The 24,836-nt window shown below is 44.2% G+C and overlaps 1 protein-coding gene across 5 annotated transcripts in view; it reads right to left on the reverse strand.

Annotated features, from left to right (window-relative positions):
- EVA1A (eva-1 homolog A, regulator of programmed cell death) overlaps positions 1-24,836 on the reverse strand; it is a 312,742-nt gene that overhangs the window by 14,639 nt on the left and 273,267 nt on the right. For 4 of the 5 annotated variants that reach the window (XM_075126379.1, XM_075126380.1, XM_048845669.2 and 1 more), the window contains one exon: positions 1,768-1,932. In XM_075126379.1, the coding sequence (XP_074982480.1) occupies positions 1,768-1,932 (165 nt within the window). Of the gene's footprint in view, positions 1-1,767; positions 1,933-10,937; positions 10,957-24,836 lie in introns of those variants that run through there. The other variant, XM_075126382.1, reaches the window with a different exon arrangement.

Here is a 24,836-nt window from a genome sequence, read left to right on the forward strand (position 1 = left end):
GCTGATTAATAGCCATCTCTGCCCCTTTGTATACTCTGCAGCAATTGTGCATAACGTAAATGGAGAAGAGATCATTGATTAATCCTGTGTATATGGTCCACTCATTTCCAAAAGGGAAACATCCCACTCTCTGCACCCAGAGCGTCCCAAAAGCCATAACAGTGTCAGCGTACATGGTGGAAGGCTAATGAGGAGGCCTGCCACCTTTTAGTCTGTGTCCTCTTAGGCAAAGTAACTGCATCTCCACATGGTGGTGTTTCCCTGCGGCCACAAGGCATCATCATTCCATGATGCAACGTCATGATATGAAGTCACGCTATCCCAGGCAATAGTTGAGAACTCTTTAATGTCAAAATTGGGGTTGTCCCATGGAAAACAGAAGACGTGTCAATTAAGCCTAAGTAGGGAACAGATAAGTGAGTGCAGGCCAGCAGTACCGACTCAAGACCCATGTTCTGATATTGCCGTGTCATTTATATGCGGAGCAGCATTGCAAGTTTATCATGGCTCCTCTCCATCTTTGGTGAGCTCAACAAGCCCCCGCTCCCTTCTCTCCTGCTTTTCCTTCCCTCTTCAGCCCCTCCCACATCACAGATTCCCCAGTGTTTTCAGAAAGCTGCATAATGGGGACGAGCCTCTCTGGATCTCAGCAGGACAAAGATTTCAAATTACACCCCCTTTTGGGGCTTCCCCGTAGGATGTGCTGTATCCTAGATCAACAAAGCAAGGCCCAAGGGGAGACAGAGACAGAGACCTGCTGGGCTCTAGCTATCCTGTGGAAACATTGCACAATAGGCGTGTTTTCTAGGAGGCAGAGTGAAGAATAACTTCTTTACTTTGAACTGTGAGAGGAGTTCCGCTCTTTGTTTTCTCCAGTGGAGCCTTAGTGCAGTCAAACAAGTTCCTAAATGAATGACTGTCTGAGCACTCTACACTCCAGCAACAAGCACCATAAAGCCACAGAACTGGTTTTCTAATCTGTAGGATTGTACAATCAGCCAGTAAGGGCAGGAAAAAGACTATAGGGGTTATGCAGGAGGAAAGGAGATCTATTCTATCGCAACTAAAGCATATCATGGAAGGGCCATCCACCGCTGTACACTGTCCTCATCCATCTCCACTGGCTCGCCATTCACTCCAGGATCTGGCAAAAAGTCACCCACGTTCCCCCATGCCTTCCTCAGAGATGTTCCCCTATGCCTTGCCTAGAGCTGGCCTTCTCTATGTCACCACCGATGGTGTAAGAGCCTTCTCCTTTGCAGCTCCCAGCCTTTGGAACAACCTCCCCTTATCTTTACAACGTATGCATCCCATTTCAAACATGTTGCCTCTGACTTTCTCTGGCCTTTTTTCATGTTTGCAATATGTCAATTAAGGCTGTAAAGCATTTTGGCACAGAATTTTATGAAAGATGCTATACAGAGTAAAAACATAACCCTAATCTCACTGAAGCCAGTGTGAGCTTTGCCATTGACTTCAGTGGAGGAGGCTCATGTTCCAAAGCTGTATGGTAATCATTGTACTGTGCTGACAGACACTTACTGTACTTCACTGCTGGAACGGTACAGAGAACTCAGAAGCCACAAAGTCATGAGCTAATTGTGCAATGACAAAACTGTATTTCTGCCACTGTTCCAAAATGGGTGGGGCCTGTGAACTGCACAAATGCCTGAGTATAGATTCTGGTATTTAGTGTCCATTAATGGGAACTCATCATTGTTATCACTGCTGTTAGGTTTTTGTAAATATTGTTACAGCCTTAGCTACCTGGCAGAACGCGCTCTAGAATGGCCGGCGAGGCTTCAGGAAAGAATACGCCGTCCCCTATAACATTAGGATCATACACCCTTGGCTGCTGTGGAAAATGTGGTTGCTGAAGTCCTTGGTAGCTGGTTGGTTTTGGCTGGGTTTCATGCAGAAGCTTCTTGGGAACTGCAAGAGAAGCACAACAAGAACAACACAATCGTTAGGATGGGTTATTTCAGCTGGGAATAAACTGAATTATTGCATTTTGCTACAGTTTCATCTTATATTTAATTATACTGTAAGCAGACCAAAGACATGCTCATTTACCACCATCAGGAGTGTGCTATGAATGCCTAGACAGCCAGATTCAATATCGGAATGCAAGGCACTGTGAACTTAGCAAGACATCATTTGATTTATAATGAATATTGTTAATTCTTTAGCTTGGTCTAAATATTTAGATGAGGTGGGAGGAGAAGATCTAGGAGGTGACACAAGTCTTTCCAAGACACTCTTTTAACATCCCAAAATGAAAAGCAATCAATGTTATACCTCCTGCAGTGCTATAGCACTGTTCTTTGCCAAGTGCTTTACTAACACTGAGCCCTTGTGAGATACATAAACACTATTCCCTCTTCTGATCCTTTACCTTAGCATATTATCTTTTCTTTCAAATGCTACTGAAGAGAAATTAAGGCAAATAATGAACCGTTCCTTTGTACAATTACAAACCAGCGTAATAGTGCACGACACTACAATTCTTGCTCTGGATCACAGATGTCTTAGTAAGAGCAGGGTATTTTTCTCCCCTCAATTACAAGGCCAGGTCCTCAGCTGTAAATCAGCAATGTCAGTGGAGCTATCCAGATTTACACCAGCTGAGGATCTGGTCACACAGTAAATTAGCATTTGCCACACAGAGTCAGAACATCAGTTCATTTAGTCTGGTGGTGTCTCCAGCAGTGGCCAACAGCCGATGTAACTACAGAACATATGTGTCTTCCAGACATGTTAGGGTTAAGAAAACAAAAGTAAAGTCTCCATGAGAAAGTATAATATGTGTGTTCCTTCTGTGACACCCTACACTAAAATCAACACAAAATGGAGGTTTCATTTCTGCAGACAGCAGAGTCCTTGGAGATTTAAAGCTACAGGACACTGAAAATTAAGGTATAACTTTATTAGACAGCTAAAAACACCTTAAAGACAAGTGTGAAAAAGGACCTGGCCAAGTGTGCAACACTGCACGTGGAGGGAAGGTCCTTCCTGATCTCTAAGTAATTAGCTGACACCTTGAAGCAGGAGCTCTGATTGCCCTTATCATTATTTAGCCTGCACAGCTACAAAAACTAAGGATCAGGAATCAGATTTCAGAGGAACAGCCGTGTTAGTCTGTATTCGCAAAAAGAAAAGGAGTACTTGTGGCACCTTAGAGACTAACCAATTTATTTGAGCATGAGCTTTCGTGAGCTACAGCTCACTTCATCAGATGTTTACCGTGGAAACTGCAGCACACTTTGCTTCTCTACAAAAGAAAAAAGACACTAACCTTTCTAAACTACTACATGCTACAAGGGGCCACAGCAATGGTTCCCTCACCCCACCTAGCAATATTGTTAACCTGTCCAACTATACTCTCAGCCCAGCAGAAGCAGCTGTTCTATCTCGGGGCCTCTCCTTCTGCCCCTCCACCCCCACGAACATGATACAGTTCTGTGGTGACCTAGAATCCTATTTTCGACGTCTCCGTCTCAAGGAATATTTCCAAAATACCTCTGAACAACATACTAATCCACAGAGGTCTCCCTGCCAACACTACAGAAAGAGGGATTCTAGATGGACTCCTCCTGAAGGTCGAAACAGCAGACTGGACTTCTACATAGAGTGCTTCCGCCGACGTGCACGGGCTGAAATTGTGGAAAAGCAGCATCACTTGCCCCATAACCTCAGCCATGCGGAACGCAATGCCATCCACAGCCTCAGAAACAACTCTGACATCATAATCAAAAAGGCTGACAAAGGAGGTGCTGTTGTCATCATGAATAGGTCGGAATATGAACAAGAGGCTGCTCGGCAGCTCTCCAACACGAGTTTCTACAAGCCATTACCCTATGATCCCACTGAGAGTTACCAAAAGCAACTACAGCATTTGCTCAAGAAACTTCCTGAAAAAGCACAAGATCAAATCCGCACAGACACACCCCTGGAACCCAGACCTGGGATATTCTATCTACTACCCAAGATCCATAAACCTGGAAATCCTGGGCGCCCCATCATCTCAGGCATTGGCACCCTGACAGCAGGATTGTCTGGCTATGTAGACTCCCTCCTCAGGCCCTACGCTACCAGCACTCCCAGCTACCTTCGAGACACCACTGACTTCCTGAGGAAACTTCAATCCATCGGTGATCTTCCTGATAACACCATCCTGGCTACTATGGATGTAGAAGCCCTCTACACCAACATTCCACACAAAGATGGACTACAAGCCGTCAAGAACACTATCCCCGATAATGTCACGGCTAACCTGGTGGCTGAACTTTGTGACTTTGTCCTTACCCATAACTATTTCACATTTGGGGACAATGTATACCTTCAGATCAGCGGCACTGCTATGGGTACCCGCATGGCCCCACAGTATGCCAACATTTTTATGGCTGATTTAGAACAACGCTTCCTCAGCTCTCGTCCCCTAAAGCCCCTACTCTACTTGCGCTATATTGATGACATCTTCATCATCTGGACCCATGGAAAAGAAGCCCTTGAGGAATTCCACCATGATTTCAACAATTTCCATCCCACCACCAACCTCAGCCTGGTCCAGTCCACACAAGAGATCCACTTCCTGGACACTACAGTGCTAATAAACAATGGCCACATAAACACCACCCTATACCGGAAACCTACTGACCGCTATTCCTACCTGCATGCCTCCAGCTTTCACCCTGACCACACCACACGATCCATCGTCTACAGCCAAGCTCTGCGATACAACCGCATTTGCTCCAACCCCTCAGACAGAGACAAACACCTACAAGATCTCTGTCAAGCTTTCTTACAACTACAATACCCACCTGCAGAAGTAAAGAAACAGATTGATAGAGCCAGAAGAGTTCCCAGAAGTTACCTACTACAGGACAGGCCTAACAAAGAAAATAACAGAACGCCACTAGCCGTCACCTTCAGCCCCCAACTAAAACCCCTCCAACGCATTATTAAGGATCTACAACCTATCCTAAAGGATGACCCAACACTCTCACAAGTCTTGGGAGACAGGCCAGTCCTTGCCTACAGACAGCCCCGCAACCTGAAGCAAATACTCACCAACAACCACATACCACACAACAGAACCACTAACCCAGGAACTTATCCTTGCAACAAAGCCCGTTGCCAATTGTGCCCACATATCTATTCAGGGGACACCATCACAGGGCCTAATAACATCAGCCACACTATCAGAGGCTCGTTCACCTGCACATCCACCAATGTGATATATGCCATCATGTGCCAGCAATGCCCCTCTGCCATGTACATTGGTCAAACTGGACAGTCTCTACGTAAAAGAATAAATGGACACAAATCAGATGTCAAGAATTATAACATTCATAAACCAGTCGGAGAACACTTCAATCTCTCTGGTCACGCAATCACAGACATGAAGGTCACTATCTTAAAACAAAAAAACTTCAAATCCAGACTCCAGCGAGAAAATGCTGAATTGGAATTCATTTGCAAATTGGATACTATTAATTTAGGCTTAAATAGAGACTGGGAGTGGCTAAGTCATTATGCAAGGTAGCCTGTTTCCTCTTGTTTTTTCCTACCCCCCCCCCCCAGATGTTCTGGTTTAACTTGGATTTAAACCTGGAGAGTGGTCAGTTTAGATGAGCTATTACCAGCAGGAGAGTGAGTTTGTGTGTGTATGGGGGTGGGGGGATGTGAGAAAACCTTGATCTATGCAGGAAATAGCCCGACTTGATTATGTAAAGAGTTGTCACTTTGGATGGGCTAGCACCAGCAGGAGAGTGAATTTGTGTGGGGGGGTGGAGGGTGAGAAAACCTGGATTTGTGCTGGAAATGGCCCACCTGTTGATCACTTTAGATAAGCTATTACCAGCAGGACAGTGGGGTGGGAGGAGGTATTGTTTCATATTCTCTGTGTGTATATAAAGTCTGCTGCAGTTTCCACGGTAAACATCTGATGAAGTGAGCTGTAGCTCACGAAAGCTCATGCTCAAATAAATTGGTTAGTCTCTAAGGTGCCACAAGTACTCCTTTTCTTTTTAAGGATCAGGAAGTAATCCAGTCACCTTCCTTTACACTGTATTAGACTTGCTGTCTTTGCTGAGCCTGAGAACCGTAACTGCATTTACTGGCCACCCTTTCATGTTTGACAGCCCAGGCATCAGCACTTACCTTCTAGCATTATTAGTAGAGTCTCATCAGGTCAGGAAACAGATATTTAAAAAACCCAAAGCCCTAACTTGTAAATATCAACAAGCTGGCACAGTAGTTTCTGGAAAGAACTGGAGTGGCAAGACTCCTCTTCAGCATAGGCAGTAGAGGAAACACATTATCTGGGGGGTAACTGAACAGAAGCCAGGGGAATGCCAAAGACTGGAACAGGCAGAAAGTCCAGGAAGCATGTAGGGTGGATTAAAAATAGTGTCTTGCAGCCAAGAGTGTCACAAGTAACTAACAATCTGTAGTGTCAAGTTTGAGATGCCATAAATGGGCTTGATTTTCAAAGGACAGGGGCTCAGCACCCTCTGAATATCAGATCCTTTAAAACAGCGGTTCTCAAACTGTGGGTCAGGACCCCAAAGTGGGTCGTGACTCTGTTTTAGTGGGGTCACTAGGGCTGGCATTAGACTTGTTGGGGCCGAAGCCAAAAGTCCGAGCTCCACTGCCCAGGGCAGAAGGCGAAGCCTGAGGGCTTCAGCCCTGGCCGGCAGGGCTCAGGTTAAAGCCCCAACCCACCCAGGGCTGATGCCCTCAAGCTTTGGCTTTGCCCCTTAGGAGGCCGGGGCTCAGGTTTCGGCTTTGGCCCCCTTGCCCGGGGCAGAGCAGCTCAGGCTTCAGTCCCTCTTCCCAGGGACTGAAGCCTAATTCTTGTTGTCAGAAGGGGGTCACCGTGCAATGAAGCTTGAGAAACCTGCCTTAACAAATCTAAGTTGGGCACCCGAAAATAGAGGCATCCAAAATCACTACTCACTTTTGAAAATCTTGGTCTGTCTTTGTATAGCAGCAGTGGCTGAACCTCGGATCGGGAGCCACATGCGGCTCTTTTACCGCTAAAGTGTGCCTCGTAGAGCCCTCCGACCGCCCCCCACACACACACACACACTCATCCCTTTTCCGCCTATGAGACTGGAGGGGGGAGCTAGGAGTTTCTGCCCCGCGGCGGGGTGGGGGGGCTAGAGGCTTCTGCCAGAGACAACTGGTGCCTGCTGAGAGTGGGGGGGCACAATTTAAAAGTTCGGCCTCCCCACCCCCCCAACAGCTTCAGTCATGCCCCCTCAGGCATGCCCCCCTTTACCCTCAGCGGCCCCTCCCTGCAGTTGCCAGGGGTTAGCTCCGCAGGGAGAGGCAGCGACAAACAGCTGGGAGCTGCAGGGAGGGGCCTTTGCTTCAGCTCCGTGGGGAGAGCAGCAGCAAAAGCAGCGGCTCTCTCCGCAGCTCTGAGCTGTTTGCCGCTGCCTCACCCCATGGCCGCAGCTCCCAGCTTGCCGGATCCAGCAGCTGCTGTGCAGGAATGGGGCTCCGTGGCACCATGTGACCGAGCAGTGCTAGCAAACCAATGCAAAAATCCCCCATCCCATGGGGGAACATGTGGGGGATACACATGACCCCACATGTTCCCCCATGCATTGCTCCTGACTTCTGCCCAGCAGGGAGAAGGGTCTCGGGGCTTCAGTCCTGCAGGGTGCACCTGCTGGGGCTCAGGGCTTCAGCAGGAGCGGGGCTGAAACCCTGAGCTCTGGCAGACACGCCCCGGCTCTCGAACTTCTGAAGATTGTCCTATGCGGCTCTGAGGGTCAGTAAGTTTGACCACCCCTGCTCTAGAGTGTCTTTTCTCCCAAAGGGTCCCAGATTGCATCATGGATCATTACAGACTGTAAGGAAAGTTAGATTTAAAACAAAAATGAAGGAAAAGAGGGTAAAATTTCACATACATTTTTACAAAATTTGTTTTCTGTTTTTGGACCAGCTCTTCATGGCCTACAAGAAAGAATATTTTCCCACCCCACTGAAGTGCAGCCATCTCTGAGATGGAGCATAAGGATCCAGCCTGCCCCATTCTATTTCCATGTAAACAATCTGAATGAAATGTGGAAAACCACTGACCCCTTTTTCCTGAGCACAAGCAGGAACAGTAGAGCCAGCATTCCCCAGTTAATGCCTTGGCATCCAGGCCACCCCCCAGTAACCTGATCTCCTAGGAAATCCTATCTATAAGAAGTAAGAGTGATAAGCCTTCTCCTGAGCAGGAGAAGAACCTTATGAAAGCCGTCAGTAATTGATCAATAGCCTCCCATGAGAAGTGGGGAAAGCCTCATCATTTAAAATTGACTGCCTACTTGGGTAGATGGCGCCCATCGCCATCGTATCTGGGCACCTCACAGTCTTATGGGTTGATCCTCATGATATTCCTTTGAGGGAGGGAAGTGCTATAATCCCCATGTGACAGATGGAGAACTAAGGCCAAAATCCTCAAAGGTATTTAGGCTCCTAACTTCCACTGAAATCAGTAGAAGAGAGAGACTAAGTAACTTACCCAAGGTCTCACAGGAATCCAGTAGTAGAGCTGGAACTTGAAGCCAGGTCTCCCAGGTCCCAGGCTAACACTCTACTCACCAGACAATCTTTCCTACCTAGAGGGGCTAACGCTCTTGGGAATATGCAGAATGGAAGTGTCCCGCACTGACAGGGTGGTCTAGGTGACCTAATACGAGAGGTCTTTTTTTGTCTAGTTTCCATGATGCTATGATAACATGTAGGGCAGATATCCTGAGTTAGAAAGAAAGTCAAAAAGCAAAAGCCCCTCTCAAGGTCAGCATCCATGCAATTTCCAGTTAGCTTCTGTGTCCCAGACGTCTGGCAGCCAGCTAGCCAAGAAAGATTAAAACATCTGGTTCCTTTGAAATGCACCCCTCAAGTTATCACAAGAGGAAGAGGAACTAATTTGACATAATGTGTGGTGTCCAGCTCTAGTGAGCTGTCAAGAAAAATAATTTACATTACACTTCTCATAAAAAAATGTAACTTGGATGTTATACTTATCTCAACATTAAGCAAAGGCATCCTGACAAGGCATGGCACACACACAGTCTGTACAGTTCAGTCAACTAATAGCTAAAGCAATCCAATCAAAAAAATGAGCAAAGCAAGTGGCATGTATAGGGAAGATTGGGAGAGGAAACGTTCTCCAGATAGTCTTCATCTGAAATGCTAACACACCTTGGTACCCTGGGTTCTACACATAAAATGAACATTAAAAATTGAAAAGGAGTACTTGTGGCACCTTAGAGACTAACCAATTTATTTGAGCATGAGCTTTCGTGAGCTACAGCTCACTTCATCGAAGTGAGCTGTAGCTCACGAAAGCTCATGCTCAAATAAATTGGTTAGTCTCTAAGGTGCCACAAGTACTCCTTTTCTTTTTGCGAATACAGACTAACACGGCTGTTCCTCTGAAACCTGTCATTAAAAATTGAGTAACTCCAGGGGGTTTGTATAGATTACGAGACTGGTAAAGGGATACGGAAACTTTCACCTCTCAGTCTATTTAATCTCTCACATGGAGCACATGACTATGGTATCTAAGCACCTTCCAAAATTATGAAGCGTACACACAGAAATCTCAGATAATTTGAGCCCCACAGCCCAAGGCCCACGGGCTTGAGTCAGCTGTCCCAAGCCAGCCACAGTTGTGCGGCAGGGCTTTTATTCCAGTGTAGACGTACCCAGAAAGGAACAAATTTAAAAGCAGAGTGTGCAACACAGAACATGCACACAGCCTGAGTCATGCTCTTTAACTGCCCACAGCATGTTGGCACCACTATGTAACATGCTGTTTTCTACCTGCGGGTGCTCTAGAATCTCTCTCATGGGGCAAAAAAACAGGAGCTAACAGAGGGGGTGCATTTAAAATGACAGAAGTAAGAGATGGAAAAAACATCCATGAACCCACCTCCCCGCTAATCAACATCCCCTACAGCACATTTTCATGGGTCTAGTTTTAAACACTCAAGTGCTGGGGATTTGACTACGTCCTTTGGGAGACAATTTTACAGCCTAATACATCTCCCTCTCAGGAAGTTTATCCTGACATTCAACTGAAATTTTCAATGTATGTTAGGTACGTATATGGCCCCATTGCCATAGTATCTGAGTGCTTCACAATCTTTAATGCATTTACTTTCATGACACCCCCAGGTGTTTACAGGTGGTAAACTGAGGCACACAGAAACTAGGTTATTTGCCCAAAGTCACATAGGAAGTCTGTGGTAGTGCAGGGAATTGCACCTAGGTCTCCTGAATCCCAAGCTGGTGCCCTAGCCACTCTTTCTGTTTGTTAATTTCATCCTTACTGTTGGATCTATCCTTCCGTGCTACCCTAAAGAATGCCACCCCCACATTCCCGGAATACCGCCCCCCTTATCCGACTACTTAGCCAATTCCATTTGCACGTGTGCACACACACTAGATATATATATAGGGGTGAATGGAGGAAAGAACATTGAAAGTTCATCCCTAAAACAGGCAAACAAGGATTTGTCAGTTTCCAGTTCTCTACAATATGTTCATTTGTGCATTTCAGCCCATGATGTTTGTTCTGAAAGTTCCATATAATTAAAATAGATCCTGGAGAACATTAAACAAATCCTGCAGCTAATGCTTTAAAGACTGTGCGAGCTGAATAAACTGTGACTTCAGAGAGGAAAACTACATCCAGACTCTATCTGGGCAGGCTGGGGCCAGCAATTGTTGAAGCTCAGCATATTCTTTAGATAACAAACAACTTACCAAGGATAAACGCCCGCCATAAATTACCCCAGTTTTTTAGAGGAGGGTAGATTCCTGAAAGGGGATGAGGTTAGAACCATGAAAATGCACAGCACAATCCACATTTATCAAAAAAGAACCATCTGGGAATTAGAACAGTTCAGAGAAAACGATTCTTTTACCTGTGTCTTGTATACATGTGAGCTGTCTGGACTTTCAAGACCACTAGATTGAAAGTAAAAAGAAAAGGAGGACTTGTGGCACCTTAGAGACTAATTTCAGAGTAACAGCCGTGTTAGTCTGTATTCGCAAAAAGAAAAGGAGTACTTGTGGCACCTTAGAGACTAACCAATTTATTTGAGCATAAGCTTTCGTGAGCTACAGCTCTCTTCATCGGATGCATCTGATGAAGTGAGCTGTAGCTCACGAAAGCTTATGCTCAAATAAATGTGTTAGTCTCTAAGGTGCCACAAGTACTCCTTTTCTTTTTGCGGATACAGACTAACACGGCTTCTACTCTGAAACCTGTCATTATGCAATATATTGAAAGTGTTTTACATGCTGCAAAAATAAAATCCACTAACTTGTTGGTCAACTGAATCTATTAAAAGAATGGATTTTGGGACACGCACGCCACTTACCGTACAATAAAATTACAATGCAGAGATTAAAAAAAAGAATGTGTATGTTAGAATACAATGCCCCGATAATGCATTTAGCTGCCTGGTGCATTTACTATTATTCATAATAGTAACATCAGTTTACATTTACAATGTATAGGGCCTTTCATATCCCTATGCTCTTTACAAATTTAGGACCAAATTCCGCTCACCCTTTTCACACAAGCAGCCCCACTGAAGTACATGGAACCACTTGTATGATTAAAGCAAGCAGCAGCAGCAGACCTTTACAAATGTATGAATTCTAAGTAGCAACTGCTCCAGTGCTTCCACCGCAAAAGAGTGCAGCAGCCTCTACTGTAAAATGCCACTGCTTCGAATAGCGCCCAGCAGCGTCACACGGCTGTTCAGGCCAGGAAGTGAGAATACCCTATCCAGCTGAAGTTTCAGGAGGTTTTTGGTAGACTAGTCCCAGAGTTGGAATTTGGCCAGGAAGCTGGAATTTAAAAATCTCTACTCTTGTGAAAATGGTAACAGATCATTAATGACCACACATGGTCAAGACCTCAACTTTTTCATCTCACCCATTTACTTTAAAAGGTAGGCGTTAGGGACCAAAGTACAATGGTGTATAATCCTGGAAATGAATGCAAAGCCCTCCAAAATAATTACTTGGCCTCAAACAAAAGTGTTTTTGTATGAAACTGTTCCAAACGTCTGACAAAAGGAAATGACTCACACGGCCTATGGTAAGTCCATTTTCCTGAACCTCCAAGAGCCTTCTGGGACTTTCTGGGAATATATACCTCTGTCATACAGTAAGTCCCTCCCTGCAACCCGCCTACACAGATCAGTCCCATCACTCAAAGGAGTCCCTGCTGTACCTCCCGGGGGGTTGCTATTCACTATGTGTCACTGCTTTAAACAGATGCAAATATTCAACATCTCTGATGGAATTGGAGTAAATTTCAGCTTTTGACCTTTGGGAAAAGTTGAAACCTGTGATGCACGGCAGCCTGTGTGCAAGCTTTCCAAATAACTATGCCAAGACTGCCCCTGCAGTAGCCCTTCTGTCTCCACAGGGGCCTGAGACATGAGCCTGAGCCAAAGCCCACTGAAGTCAATGGGAGTCTTTTCATTGATCTCAATGGGCTTTCAATCAAGTCTCATGAGTGTTTAGAATATCTGCTTCCTTAGTTGATAAACCAGATTTGTTTACATCCTGGTAGCAGCTCAGAATCAGTACCGCTATGGAAGACCTTCCAGTATCTACCTACCTATCTAATTTCTTATACCATAGTCATCATTGTGGTATCTGAGTCCCTTGGATTCTATTATGTCTTGCAGATGGTCAGCTAAATTTTGACTGCATAATCTTTATTACCGGTGAGGAGGTGAGAGGCACAAAGAACACCGCTCAACTTTCAGGGTGTACAGGACTGGAAGTTAAGAGAAAAAACAGAAATTATTTTGTTGGTTTGTATACTGAGCAAATTTGCCATGGAGTCATTAAACGAATGAATGTATAAGCCTATCATGTCATTTTTAGATTCACTTTTCTGACTATCCCCAAACTACTATTTTACATGGTGCTTCACATCTTTGACTCTCATGTTTCTTCCATCTTTAACTTTTAAAAATTGGCTTTTGAAATTACAAACAGCTTTATCTGCTAGCAACAAAAACCTTAGTGTGTCCTGTCCTTGGGCTGTTTTCCTCTTCTCGTTTCATATTCGTGGTTTTTCGCCACCTTGAATTTCATAACAAGATACATAGCATCTATTGCCAATGATTCATAAGTCTGCTGCTTGCTGAGACTTTTGCTTTCCAAAGGGCACAGTGGAAAAGTGTCTAGTACTTAGGGTGTTATGTACATATTATATTTGGAAAGAAAGAACCTGTGATACAAAGAGACACTCTCTGTCCTAGTGCTTACACATCCCAACTCTGCTAGACTGTTATATGCTCCCAAATGTAATGTAGCTCTGAATTATCACACAGTAATGCACATGAAATCACATAGGGTTCAATGCCTAGGCATCTTACAAACATCACTCAGCCAGTCATTCCCCCCAAAGGGCCCTCCACCCGCCAGGAATTGCCAGAGCTCACCGGCACTCTGGCTATGCCCTATTTTCACCTGAAACATCCATATCATGCCCCCTGGGCCAGGAGGGGTTAACTGCAAGAGAGCATTACCGCCCGCTCGGCGCTACCCAGAGTGTCCCACATGCTAGGGAATCCCCAGCTGAGGAGCTGTGTGAGTTTTCCATCCTTTTAAATCCCAGGAGTGGCACAAAGAGGCCAGCGTGGTGTTCAGGACTGAGCCTATAATGGCTACACTGTCATTTCCACATAGCTATTACACTGGGAAATAACAGCTATCAGTGAAGTCATTGTTAGACTAGCAGTCTGACACCAAGGTCATTCAAACCAATGCCCTGGAGTAACTCCACGGAGTTAAAGCGCGTTGCCTCAGATTTACACTGGTGCGTAGGTAAGATCTGAATGAGGCTTGTTGTATTCAGTTCTTCGCGCTTCAATCACAGAAATATGTAGATTAACTGGAGGGAATTCAGAGTACAAGAGCAATTGTCAGGATGGACTGACAATCTGGGGAACAGGATGACAGTCTCCAAGTATGTGAAGGTTATCAAATGAGAGCCACAAAACATGACTTTGGATCTGAATGTTCTTAAAAAGGCAGGGCTGTTCAGCTCTCGGGTACTGGCCCATCTCTAATGTGTATGTATTAACATGAAATTAAGAAAAAGTAAATTCTCTCTCTCCCATTTGCAATGTGCCCATCCCTGTAGTTTCTTGTTGCAGTGCCAGGCTGCATATCAGGAAGATCCCCCAATGGCAACTGTGGAATTGCCTCTTGAGGCAAGTGGTGGAAATATTTGCCATTTAAAATTCCACCGGATAAATGAGTTGATAATGTACTGCAGGGAACACTCCTGTACTGGTAGGGCCTTTATTCTATCATGACTATCGATTCAACATGGTAAGTTGTTGAAGATGCTGAGTCATGCAACGGCAGTGCAGGACAGGGGTCAGGGTAAGAATGATGGGGAAAATCAGTGGGAGAGAGTTGCCTCTTAAAATTATGGCTAAGGGCTCTCCGGTAATCTTGTGAGCTTTGTTGCTTTGAGCTGTCCCCTTTATGTGCCTTTTACAGTCATCTCAATCAGGCTGCAGACTCTGAGACAGTCAGATGTCTCATGGACATCCTGTACTCACATTGTTCCGGTACTGTACATGTGTGTTGTATTCATATATGTGCACATCCATGCATGTGTGTGTATATATATCTGTACTCATGCACACACATTATCATCTTCCAAGTGTGATATAGAATCTCCATGTAGATACACACATTAAGTACTGTGCCCTCGTGTAACTGCAAGCTACTGCAAGTCGCTGCCCATTTTCTGGAGCAGCAAACACCTGCTGATTGCATCAAGTTAAAATGTTATGAAAGTGTGTGCTTTTATGTAGGTGGTGCTCTACTTTGGTTGCTCTATTAAAGTGGTATTTCTCATTGCATTTTGGCAAATTAATCCACCAGTTAACCCTGATGAACGAATTGGAAAATGTATTAAATATACATTTCAAAAGTGTCAAGTAAAAAGCATACGTTTCCTTGCTCTGATGACTTGTTCCCATAGTAATGGTGCCAAAAGGCCCATTTCAATGCCATTCTGCTAAGCATTAAGTAAAAAGAGAACCGTACCTAAGCACAATGCAGAATGAGAACTCAGGAATTACAGCAGATGCTGGGAACTCAGTTGGCAAATCTGGACCCATGTTACTGTGTGTCCATTTCCACATGAGGGTGATCAAAAAGGCACATGGTGACCAATCCAGCAAGTGTGGAGGGAAGGGCCTGGGGTGGGGGAAAGGAGAGGGTTGGAGGGTGAGCCTGCACTGGAGTCACCCCTCAGCAGCAGCTTCCATCCATGGGCACAGGCTCTGCCATGTGAAGAAGAGTCCGGGACTGGGAGCAGAAGCCCAGTTGACCATTTGCAACACCACTCAAATTTGGCCTGGCTGCTCCTCCATCATGCCAGCAGCAAGGGGGCTGTATGATTATGCCAGCCAGCTCTGGTTACTGTCTCCTTGTTGGCAGAGGTGTGCCCCAACCCATGCACAGCTGGAGAATGATGGGAAAGAATGGTTGCAGTCTGATGGGCTGTGGGAGCCGGGATGCAAGGGGAAGGCAGTAACAAGATCTGGGTGGCATGGGGCAGAGCCCCTCCCCTACAGGAGGAACAGAGAGGTGGTTGAGCCAATGAGCAGTGTTGCAACAGAGCTCATGGGCTCCTGCTCCCAGTCCCTGGTTCCATTCAGTTCCCCATTTATTATTAGTGGGCATATTAATAGGTATGTTCATAGATTGCCCATATTTCTGGGGAACCATATTAGTATTCAGAAAAACTCACTTATTACAACTTTGCCAACTTGAGACATTAGCATAGGGCCAGACTGTGTGAACCCCTTTACTTTTACTGGGGAGCAGTTATGCTCATGAGTAATCCCACTGCCTTCAGTTCAGCTACCCTTGAATGCACAATACTCACTGTTCCTTCAGAATACTTTCAGAAGCAAGATATTGTATGTCACATGTTTTTGTGGAAAATACCCAAGTTGTACAAAGAACTTTCCATCAAGTACCATGTCCCATTTAACCTGGGGTCAAGCGTCATACTGTAGAAGTTCTGCCATTTAAAGGAGCTTTTTTGCAATGGGAAATTCCCATTGAAAATTGGCTTTCATGGGGCTATCATGCAAATAATTGTTCACTAGTGGGAGAGAGGGGTTCACGATCCATTCAGTGACAGAGGCTTTAGAGGATCTCATCTTTAGTCACCTGAAATGGGTAGCTGCATGCAAGGTTCAAACTCCTAATAAGCCATCTCAGTGGAACAGTATGGAAAGAGAAGAGGCAGAACCCTGTGGCACTCTATAACAGAGCAGATGAAGGTCAGATGTGAAAGGAATGTCAGAAAACTAGCTTCAAATAAAGAAAGGAAAGGAACCAGGATAGTGACTACAGCCACAATTACATTATATAGTCTACATATTTGTCATAAGGGATATAAAATTTCATGCTTCAGGACATGCACCAACCACTAACTGACAGGAGTTAGGAAGATATTTCACCCTTGTGCCTTTATGGATAGAATTAGTCTGTAATGTCCCACTATGGGGTTAGTCTGAATCATCTAATACTGGCTACCATCAGAGACATGATACTGACCACTGGTCTAATACTGGCTACCATCAGAGACATGGTACTAGACTAGACTGACCACTGGTCTGACTCACTATGCCAATTCCCATGGTCCCATGAGATGCCCAAGTCTTGCTTGGAACACCAGAGAAGGAAAGAATGATCAATAGTCTTGAAATCTGAACAAAGAACATGAAGAGGTTTATGTGGTTAGAGACAGAGGGCACGTCTATACTTTGAGCTGGAGACAGAATTTCCAGCCCAAGGAGACATACCTGTACTAGCTCTGATGAATCTACTGTGCTAAAAACAGAGTGTAGCCACAGAGATGCAAGCTGTACTGTGCTGGGGTGAGCAGCAGGTGGAGCAAGTCACCCCAAGTATGTCGTTAGCCTCTTGGACGGGTACCCATTTGGGGCAGCTAGCCCTTCCTGCTGCTCACATTGCCATGCTTATATTTGCTACTTTCTCAATCAGAGCTAGCACGGGTAGATCACCTTGAGCTGGAAATTTAACCTCTGGCTAGAAACAAAGCCATAGAGTAAATCCTTTACCATGCTAGAAAGGGTAGCTATTGTATTAGAAATCCTGTTACCTTTGTAGACAAGTGCATGTGTGCAAATAATTACTATAGAACAAGATACACTATCCTTCAAGCCCAAGTTATCAAGCTTGATGCAGGAATTACTGGATAAAAGTCAATGAGCTGTGTTACATAGGAAATTGGACTCTATTGGTCTTGAAGTCCAAGGATCTACGATTGAAGTGGCAAAATTGTTTTCTATATAAGTTCTTATATTCATATGGTCATAACGTTTGAGATATTCTCCTTTGAGGCTGAAACTTCCTAAGCTTCGTCTCAGCTCATAAGTGAATCATCCTGGAAAGTTTGAGAAAAATCCCTTTAGATGTTTTAAGTTATGAGAGCGTTAAAAAAAACCCTGTTTTTAAAAGGTGTCTTTAAATGGCAGAAATCTTTGCCTTTTCATTAAATCGTTGCCTTTAAATGATTTGGGATGTATTCTGTGAAAAGTACCTTACTTGGCTTATGTGTTTTACAGGCAAACCCATAACACACAACATTTCTTGCTTTCGGGTCTTGGGGGAACAGTAAGTAAATTCAAGCGTAACTGCAATTGTCACTGCAAGTAACTGCCAGTTTTCTGGGACAGCAAATTTATAGTCACTTGCTTGTTGCAGCATACACCAAAATGCACAGTACATTCAACTCAGCCAGAGCTTTTGTTTACCCTGGAAAGAAAAGAGAAAGACATTACTTAGCACCTACTGAATATTCTTATGCAACTAAAACCACAGTTATTTCCATGCCAAGCGTAATCTGTGAGCTCAGAAAAAGCTGTGGGAAAATAGAGAGCTGGATGGTCTTGGCAGCTTTCCCGTTCTTAATAATAATGATTAAAAAAATAAAACATGAGGGTTTGGAGCATAAATATTTGTTTCTGAAGCTTAGCCTATTAAATCCTGTGCACTGCCATTGGTTTTATGAAATGCTCATCCAAAACAACAAGCAGCATTATTCATTCACACATGCTTGTCTTTTCCTAGTTGTCACTCTAGTCAGTTCTATTACGCACAAGGGTTCAGCTTCATTAAGGCTGCTATCTTAGTATTATGCTAACCAAGGGCCTTACTGGCTTTAATAACCCTCATGCCGGTGAGGCTTTGCAGGATTGGGCACTTGGAATGCAAATTACTCTAGACAGGGACTCCAGGGCAAAATTCTGACCCCATTTACCCCAAAGTCAATCTGGACTAAGGCCACTGAAGCCGACCAGGAGGCGAGGCAGAAGATGGTCCTCTTTGACAATTTATGAAAGAGGAAATCACAGAATCTGTCATGCCTCTGCTCCCTGCAACAGATGAGCAGTGTTAATAATCACCATCTTAACTTCTTTCTACACCAGGAAGCCTTCAGCACAGTGTCTTCAAGGACCCCTGTTCTTGGGCCAGACAAGATGAGATGGGTTCTGGAAAGACCACCAGTGGCCTTCACTAAGCACAGCCCATCTTGTGTCTCTGTTAATAGCGCAGCTAGCATATTGCCATTTTAGCTATTTCACCCTTCAAGATTATTGCACTCAGGAAATTTAAAAAAAAAAACTGAGATGTATCTTAATCCCCAGGCTCTTCAGAAGGCTTTCTTATTACTTATTACTTCTTCCTTGAGAAATAAAGACTGGCTAAAGGATTATTAGACTTCTATTGTACACTCTACACTAAAACACCTCTGTGGTCAGGCTTTGTCATAGTGAGTGTTACTGGTATCCTAGATGCCAATGACATTGAACCCAATGATCTTAGCCATGTGGCTCCAGAGTTCAAAATCAGCCTGGCACAAGAAGTGACTTGATTCATGGAAGCAGTAAGGAAAAGAGCATGCAACAAAGAGTAAAGCAGTATCTCTGTCAGTGGGAAAAGACAGCTGATTCATCTTAGGTTTAGCATCAGGTAAACCTCTTCTCTCTTCTTCTCTGAGTAGAAACATGCCCTTCAAGACCATCAAAAGATCCAAAGTATAAATCAGTCAAATTCTGCAATGAGTCTACACCTAGAACATTCATTAAAGTGCAGCGGTAAGGGGAGTAACCAAGGGTAGAATTTGGCCAAAGACTCCTATTGGTAAGCAGTTAATTCATTTCTTTGGATTGCTTCAGACTCTCCTCTGAGAAAAATAAGGAAACAGAAAGTAAGCCTAGTTCTTTTTAAAAAAAAAATAGAATCTTGCATGAAAACTGTTTTCTTCACCCTTGAGCAAATAGTCACCTCCCAATTACATCCCAGGCAAGGAGAGGGCTAAGACAAATAAAGTTCAGAGTAAGTCAACTGGCAAAAGAGGTACACTCTAATTAAAAGCAGCCTCTAACTCTGCACCCGTGCAACTGTAGGTGCAAATAATTGTATTTGTATTGTATAATTGTAATTTCACAGCCGCAATAAATGCTTTAGAGACATGGAAGTCACTGAACTCACTCAGGCATCACAAAGGTGAAAAGGTAAATGCCATCAGCTAAGCCCACAAATGTCTTGATTGCAAACTGTGAGGATGGGCCAAGGTCCTTTCCAAACTCAGGTATTTCACACAACAAAACGTGCAAAATAATTGTTTAAAACGGTCCTTTTTGTGTACATATTTTCCCCCAGGGGAAGCTGTTATGGAGTGTATACCCTATCCTGGCTCCGAAAGGGTTAATGTGGACCTAAAAGGCCAATTAATCCATTTGTCTGCACCTGGAGGATGGACCAGACCTAACTAAAGATGAAGCCCACCTGGGGAAGGAGCTGGGTGGTGACTATGAAGAAAGGAAGCCCCTGTTGAAAAGAGGTTTCAGACACTATGGTAGTGGGGATCATATAAGTAACTCACATAAACAGTGTCATTTTGTTTTATTTATTGTCTTTTTAAAAGCTTTTCTGGAATAAAAGAAAGGCCTGTGTCAGGTGTTGCGTCAGGGAGAAGAGAGATTGGAGTAGAAAGAGCTGGTTTTTTGAAGGGATATAAAACCTCATGCTTCAGGGTTTATGCCAGTCTCTAACTATTGGAGATCAGGAAGAAACCTGAAGTGAGACACAGACTGTTCCATCTTTGCCTACTGTGGGGTTTCTTACACCTTCCTCTGAAACAGCTACTGCAGACTCTTGTTGAAGACAGGTCAGTGGACTAAATAGATCCCTAGTCTGATCCAGTGTGGCAATTCCCATGTTCCTTATTCAACTACGAATAAGGCTTTGCTTACTTTACATTGGTCAAAAGAAAGAAAACCATGTTACTGTCCTATTGTTTTACCCTATGAATCTAGACGGGGTGATTTCCTTGTCCTTGAATCACTAAATAACCCCAATGTACCTTTCCTACTATGGCAAGCCTCACAGAGTCCTTGGATTAGGAAACGAGGATTTAGGGTCAGATCGCAAAGCAGCTAAAAAGCCCATGGGTTCAGCCCTCCTGAGTATTACCCTATGTGATATGGCATATCTGCCACCCCTCTGAGCCTCTTGTAGGAGGGGGCATGCCTAGGGGTCAGGGGAGTTGGTCCATGCATAGGTATAACAGCCCCTTGGGCTGCCAAGTGTAAGCTATAGAAGCCCTTTCAAAAGGGATCAAATTGACCTCAGGAGCAAGGAAGACATAAAGGCTCAGCCAGACAGAAAGAACTCAGAACTACAGGTGCTCTCTTTCTCCCACTCTTTGATCCGATCATAATCCTCCCTGCTTCTCCCATTATCTTTCAATAACTTCTTGTGAGGTCTAGCAGGTTTTGCAGCACTTCTGCTTTATCCTGCATGCCCCATATCACACCCTGCACAAAGACACCCCAGAACAGCCTGCAGGCCAGAGCACAGACGCTTTCAACACAGCTGCCTCTAAGTCACAAGGAGAAAGACCAGATTGCCAGTCGGTAGGGCAGGTCATGGAATCCCTAAAGGGAAGGGGAAGTTGGGAACTGCTAGATAATAGTCACATGGGGAGTTTGTAATGGGGGAGTCAAATCCCCCATAGAATGGTGTGTATGGGAAAGAAGTTGGGAGCCTTGGGACTACTGGAGAATTGGGTGCTTATTGGCTGACAGTAAGGTGGAGAAATCCCTGAGACAGACTGATATGGGTCCTTTAGAACTATTCAGAAGGGTTGGTTTGCAGAGAGAGCTGATGTTGCAAACAGAAAGGGATGGAAAGAATTTGCACAACCGCCTTTTAAGTCATTTTACATGTGTTCCATCTGTGCTGAGGGCAAATGGAACCTGAATTTACTTAGAGGTACCTAGGGGCAACAGACCACATTCTGCCCTCTGTGCAAACCCCATTGACTTCCCTGGAGCTACAGAGGGAACAGAATCCTGCCACCACACAGAGTGAAGAATGAATTCTACCCACCTAAATTAAACATTTTTAATTAATTTTCATAGTGCAGTATAGTGCTGCTACTGTTAGGGAACAGGAAGGAAACATATCAACACCTCTCTCCTCATTGCTACTCCTTTCTAAAAGGATGTTTTAGAGTCTGGGGAGGAAACAGCAAGACCAAGTAATTGTTAAAGGATATTATCCTGGACACCTCATCCATCAAAGAGATCAGTCAGGTTAAAGAGAGAGATGATGAGATAAAATAGTCTCTTAAGGCCAAACTCAGCCCTTAAAGTTGCTCCCACTTACACCCAGGGGACATTTTTTACTATTAATTTTTAATATATTAATTACATTGTATAAATCACAGACAGCTAAACTGTGCATCTACCAAAGCAACCAAGCTACCCAAAGATTTTGATTATCAGGATTTTTATCTTCCTCAAATAATATTATTGTCACTGATTGAAAGTACAGTGGAATTTCTTTTCATGGCTGTGTTTGTAACAAACATTTTGCTGTATGTAGACTCCCATGACTGGTTCCCATGTGTGTTAATAGCCTGACAGAGCTGGGCTAGCACCAAAGTGCCTCCCAGGAGATGAAAAATGCCCTGCAAGACCGAAGCTCTGCTCCTATCCTTATGTCCATTTTGGGAAGCTCACAGTTCCCCACTTAGGGTTAGACTTTATTTTTAACTGTTCCTCTGCTGATGCTTATCACGGCCTTTTCAGCAAGGGATACACTGGTTGGCTATACCAGGGAAACCATGAGAAGGGAAAACTGGGGAAACAATCCAAGAGCAAAAGATGCATTTGTTCTATGTTTGTATAGCACCTACCACAATGGAGTCCTGGTCTTGAACTAGGATATCTAGGTGCTATGGTAAAACTACTATTTATATTAATTTAATAATAATATAGTAATCATCTGAGGGAAAAATATAGAGGAATTAATGAAGGTTTTTTCCTTAATCAACCTAATGATTCCTCGTAAGTGGACCAGTATAAAACCCATCGGGAATTTTTCCACTGACTTCAACTGGCATTGGATGAGGCCCACACAGTAGACGACACACCACCAGAGTAGCTGTAAGGCGGTTCTATAGCAATAAGGATCAAAAAAGAACTGCCCAGATCAGTCCTTAAGCCAAATATTCTATCATCCCATGCAGAACTATATTCTACTTTCAATATCTGTTTTGGGGTTCAAAGGGAGTCCTACCCCCAAGAACTGAGTATCATATCTGCCTAGCCAAATACTAGGCAGAAGAAGCAGTTGCTGATGGCTGTGGGGTCTTCTTCTGAGCATATGCACAACATGCCTCAGGTGGCACGCGACTAGGATTCATCACGGAATTTGGTCTGCTGGATGAATCATTAGCTCCCCGGCTTGGGCCGGGTACTGACAGGCAGCGGAACGTGAATGCTGATCCATGCTTGGTGCTCTTGGTCCAGTTCCCAGTAGATAAACTCACCACCATAGCTAGAACTAGCTGGCATCCTTGTTGGCAGTCACAGCTTAGCAGCCAAAGATAAAACTGATGGAGCACCTAAGATGGGGACTGCATTTGCCTCTTACCCCAAGACGTGGCCCTCTAGGGTACAGACAGATGGATGGAGCTGAGTGGTATGCTCATGCTGCTGTACCTGTTTGGTGAGTAAATAGAGGACCTCAGGCTGTCAGTTCCAGCACCCTTTGCCAGTACTAGATTTCCACTTTTAAAAAAACAAGCAGTGTGAGTAGGGCAGCAAAATGTTAGATGCAATTAACTGTTTGGTGACTATTTATCTGTGTATGATTGCAATAGGATAGAGAACACAGCAAATATGACCACTGACCTGACCCAACCAGGGTTAATTGGATTTGCATATTATATTCAAATACTCCAGGGCCACAGAACCAGATCTGATAATCTGACTGAATCAAATAAATGACAGGGGAAATATCTCCATGACAGGGGAAATATCTCCTTCTTGAGTCTTTAAATAGCCTCAGTCCTATCAATCACAATCATCGCAACTGGCCACAGTCATCCCTTTCTCCTAGAAAATTAACACTGTTGTATTCCAAACGACAATGTGCATTGGCTTAATCTGCAGTTTTTCCTTCCTATGTGAGGCAATGTGGTGCTTCATGGACCATCTCAATGGTATGCTACAAGCCCAATGCTGATAGAAAGGAGGCCACCTCAATAATAAAACCTTTGGCCCAGATCTTCAAAGGTAGGTTGATTGAGGCACCTAAATACAGTAAAGGATCTGCACCTATGTTTCCAATGCCATGCTTCTTTCTTACCAATAGTTAAGACTTATCTCCAGAAGTCCTGGACATGGAGAATACTCCCCGGCCATGTGGCAGTATATTTCCACTTGCACAAGAAACATCAAGCCACATTCTGAGCTGGTATAACTTCGCCTAAGAAATCTGTCTCAAAATCTTTTGCTGAAGGGTAAAACTAACTGGGAGGAAAGGTCTTAAATTCCACCAGACCAGCCAAAAATCAGATCAGGGTAGGTCTACCAAAAAGCAAAACACCTTTTCCATTCTTGTTTCAAGTTGTGTGTGAAAACACATGGCAGGCTTCACCATTGGACAAGTCATATTTCACCGAAAACTCTCATGTGTCCCCAAAGTGAGAGAAGAGTGGTAGCTTCTGACAGCTCATATGGACACAGAAGAACAAGCACAATAGTTCTCAATCCCAATCCTGGCTGACATTGACTCTCTCTGTGGTTCTGGGCAGGTCCCTTAACCAATCTGATTCAGAGTCTACAACTGTAAAATAAAGAATAGTGGTATGTATATAGAGGTAGCACCTACACGCCGCAACCAAGATGTGGGCCCCACTGTGCTAGGTCATATACAAATACAGAGTATGCTACATAGACAAGCCAGAAAAATTGTGAGGAAAGGGAAGTATTATTATCCCTGTTGTACAGATAGAGATGAGGCAGAGAGCAATCATGGACCAGATTTTTAAAAGCTCACATGCACAACTGGGACCAGATTCTCCAAGGAGCTCAGTACCCAACCCACTGAGTGAACTTTTGAAAATCTGGCCACTTATTCTAGCGCCTAAATGGGAGCTGAGCTCTTTTGAAAATTTGTCCTAAGGTTCCAAAAAAAAGCCTGTGGCAGAGGAGGGACCAGAACCTAGCTCCTCCAAGTGCTAGACTCGCCTTGTAACCTCAACACCATCCTTCTTTACAAGAGAGTTCTAATGAGTAATAATAATAATCTGTAAAGGCATTTTGCAGCGCAAATCTGTTCTATAAGAGCTAAGGACATGATTAGTAGTAGTTGTTTGAAATAGTTAAATCCAGAATTTTCTTGGGTAATTTTGACTATGTTTTTGCATA

The sequence above is a fragment of the Caretta caretta genome, chromosome 3, assembly GCF_965140235.1.
Source record: "Caretta caretta isolate rCarCar2 chromosome 3, rCarCar1.hap1, whole genome shotgun sequence".
Classification (NCBI taxonomy): Eukaryota; Metazoa; Chordata; order Testudines; family Cheloniidae; genus Caretta; species Caretta caretta.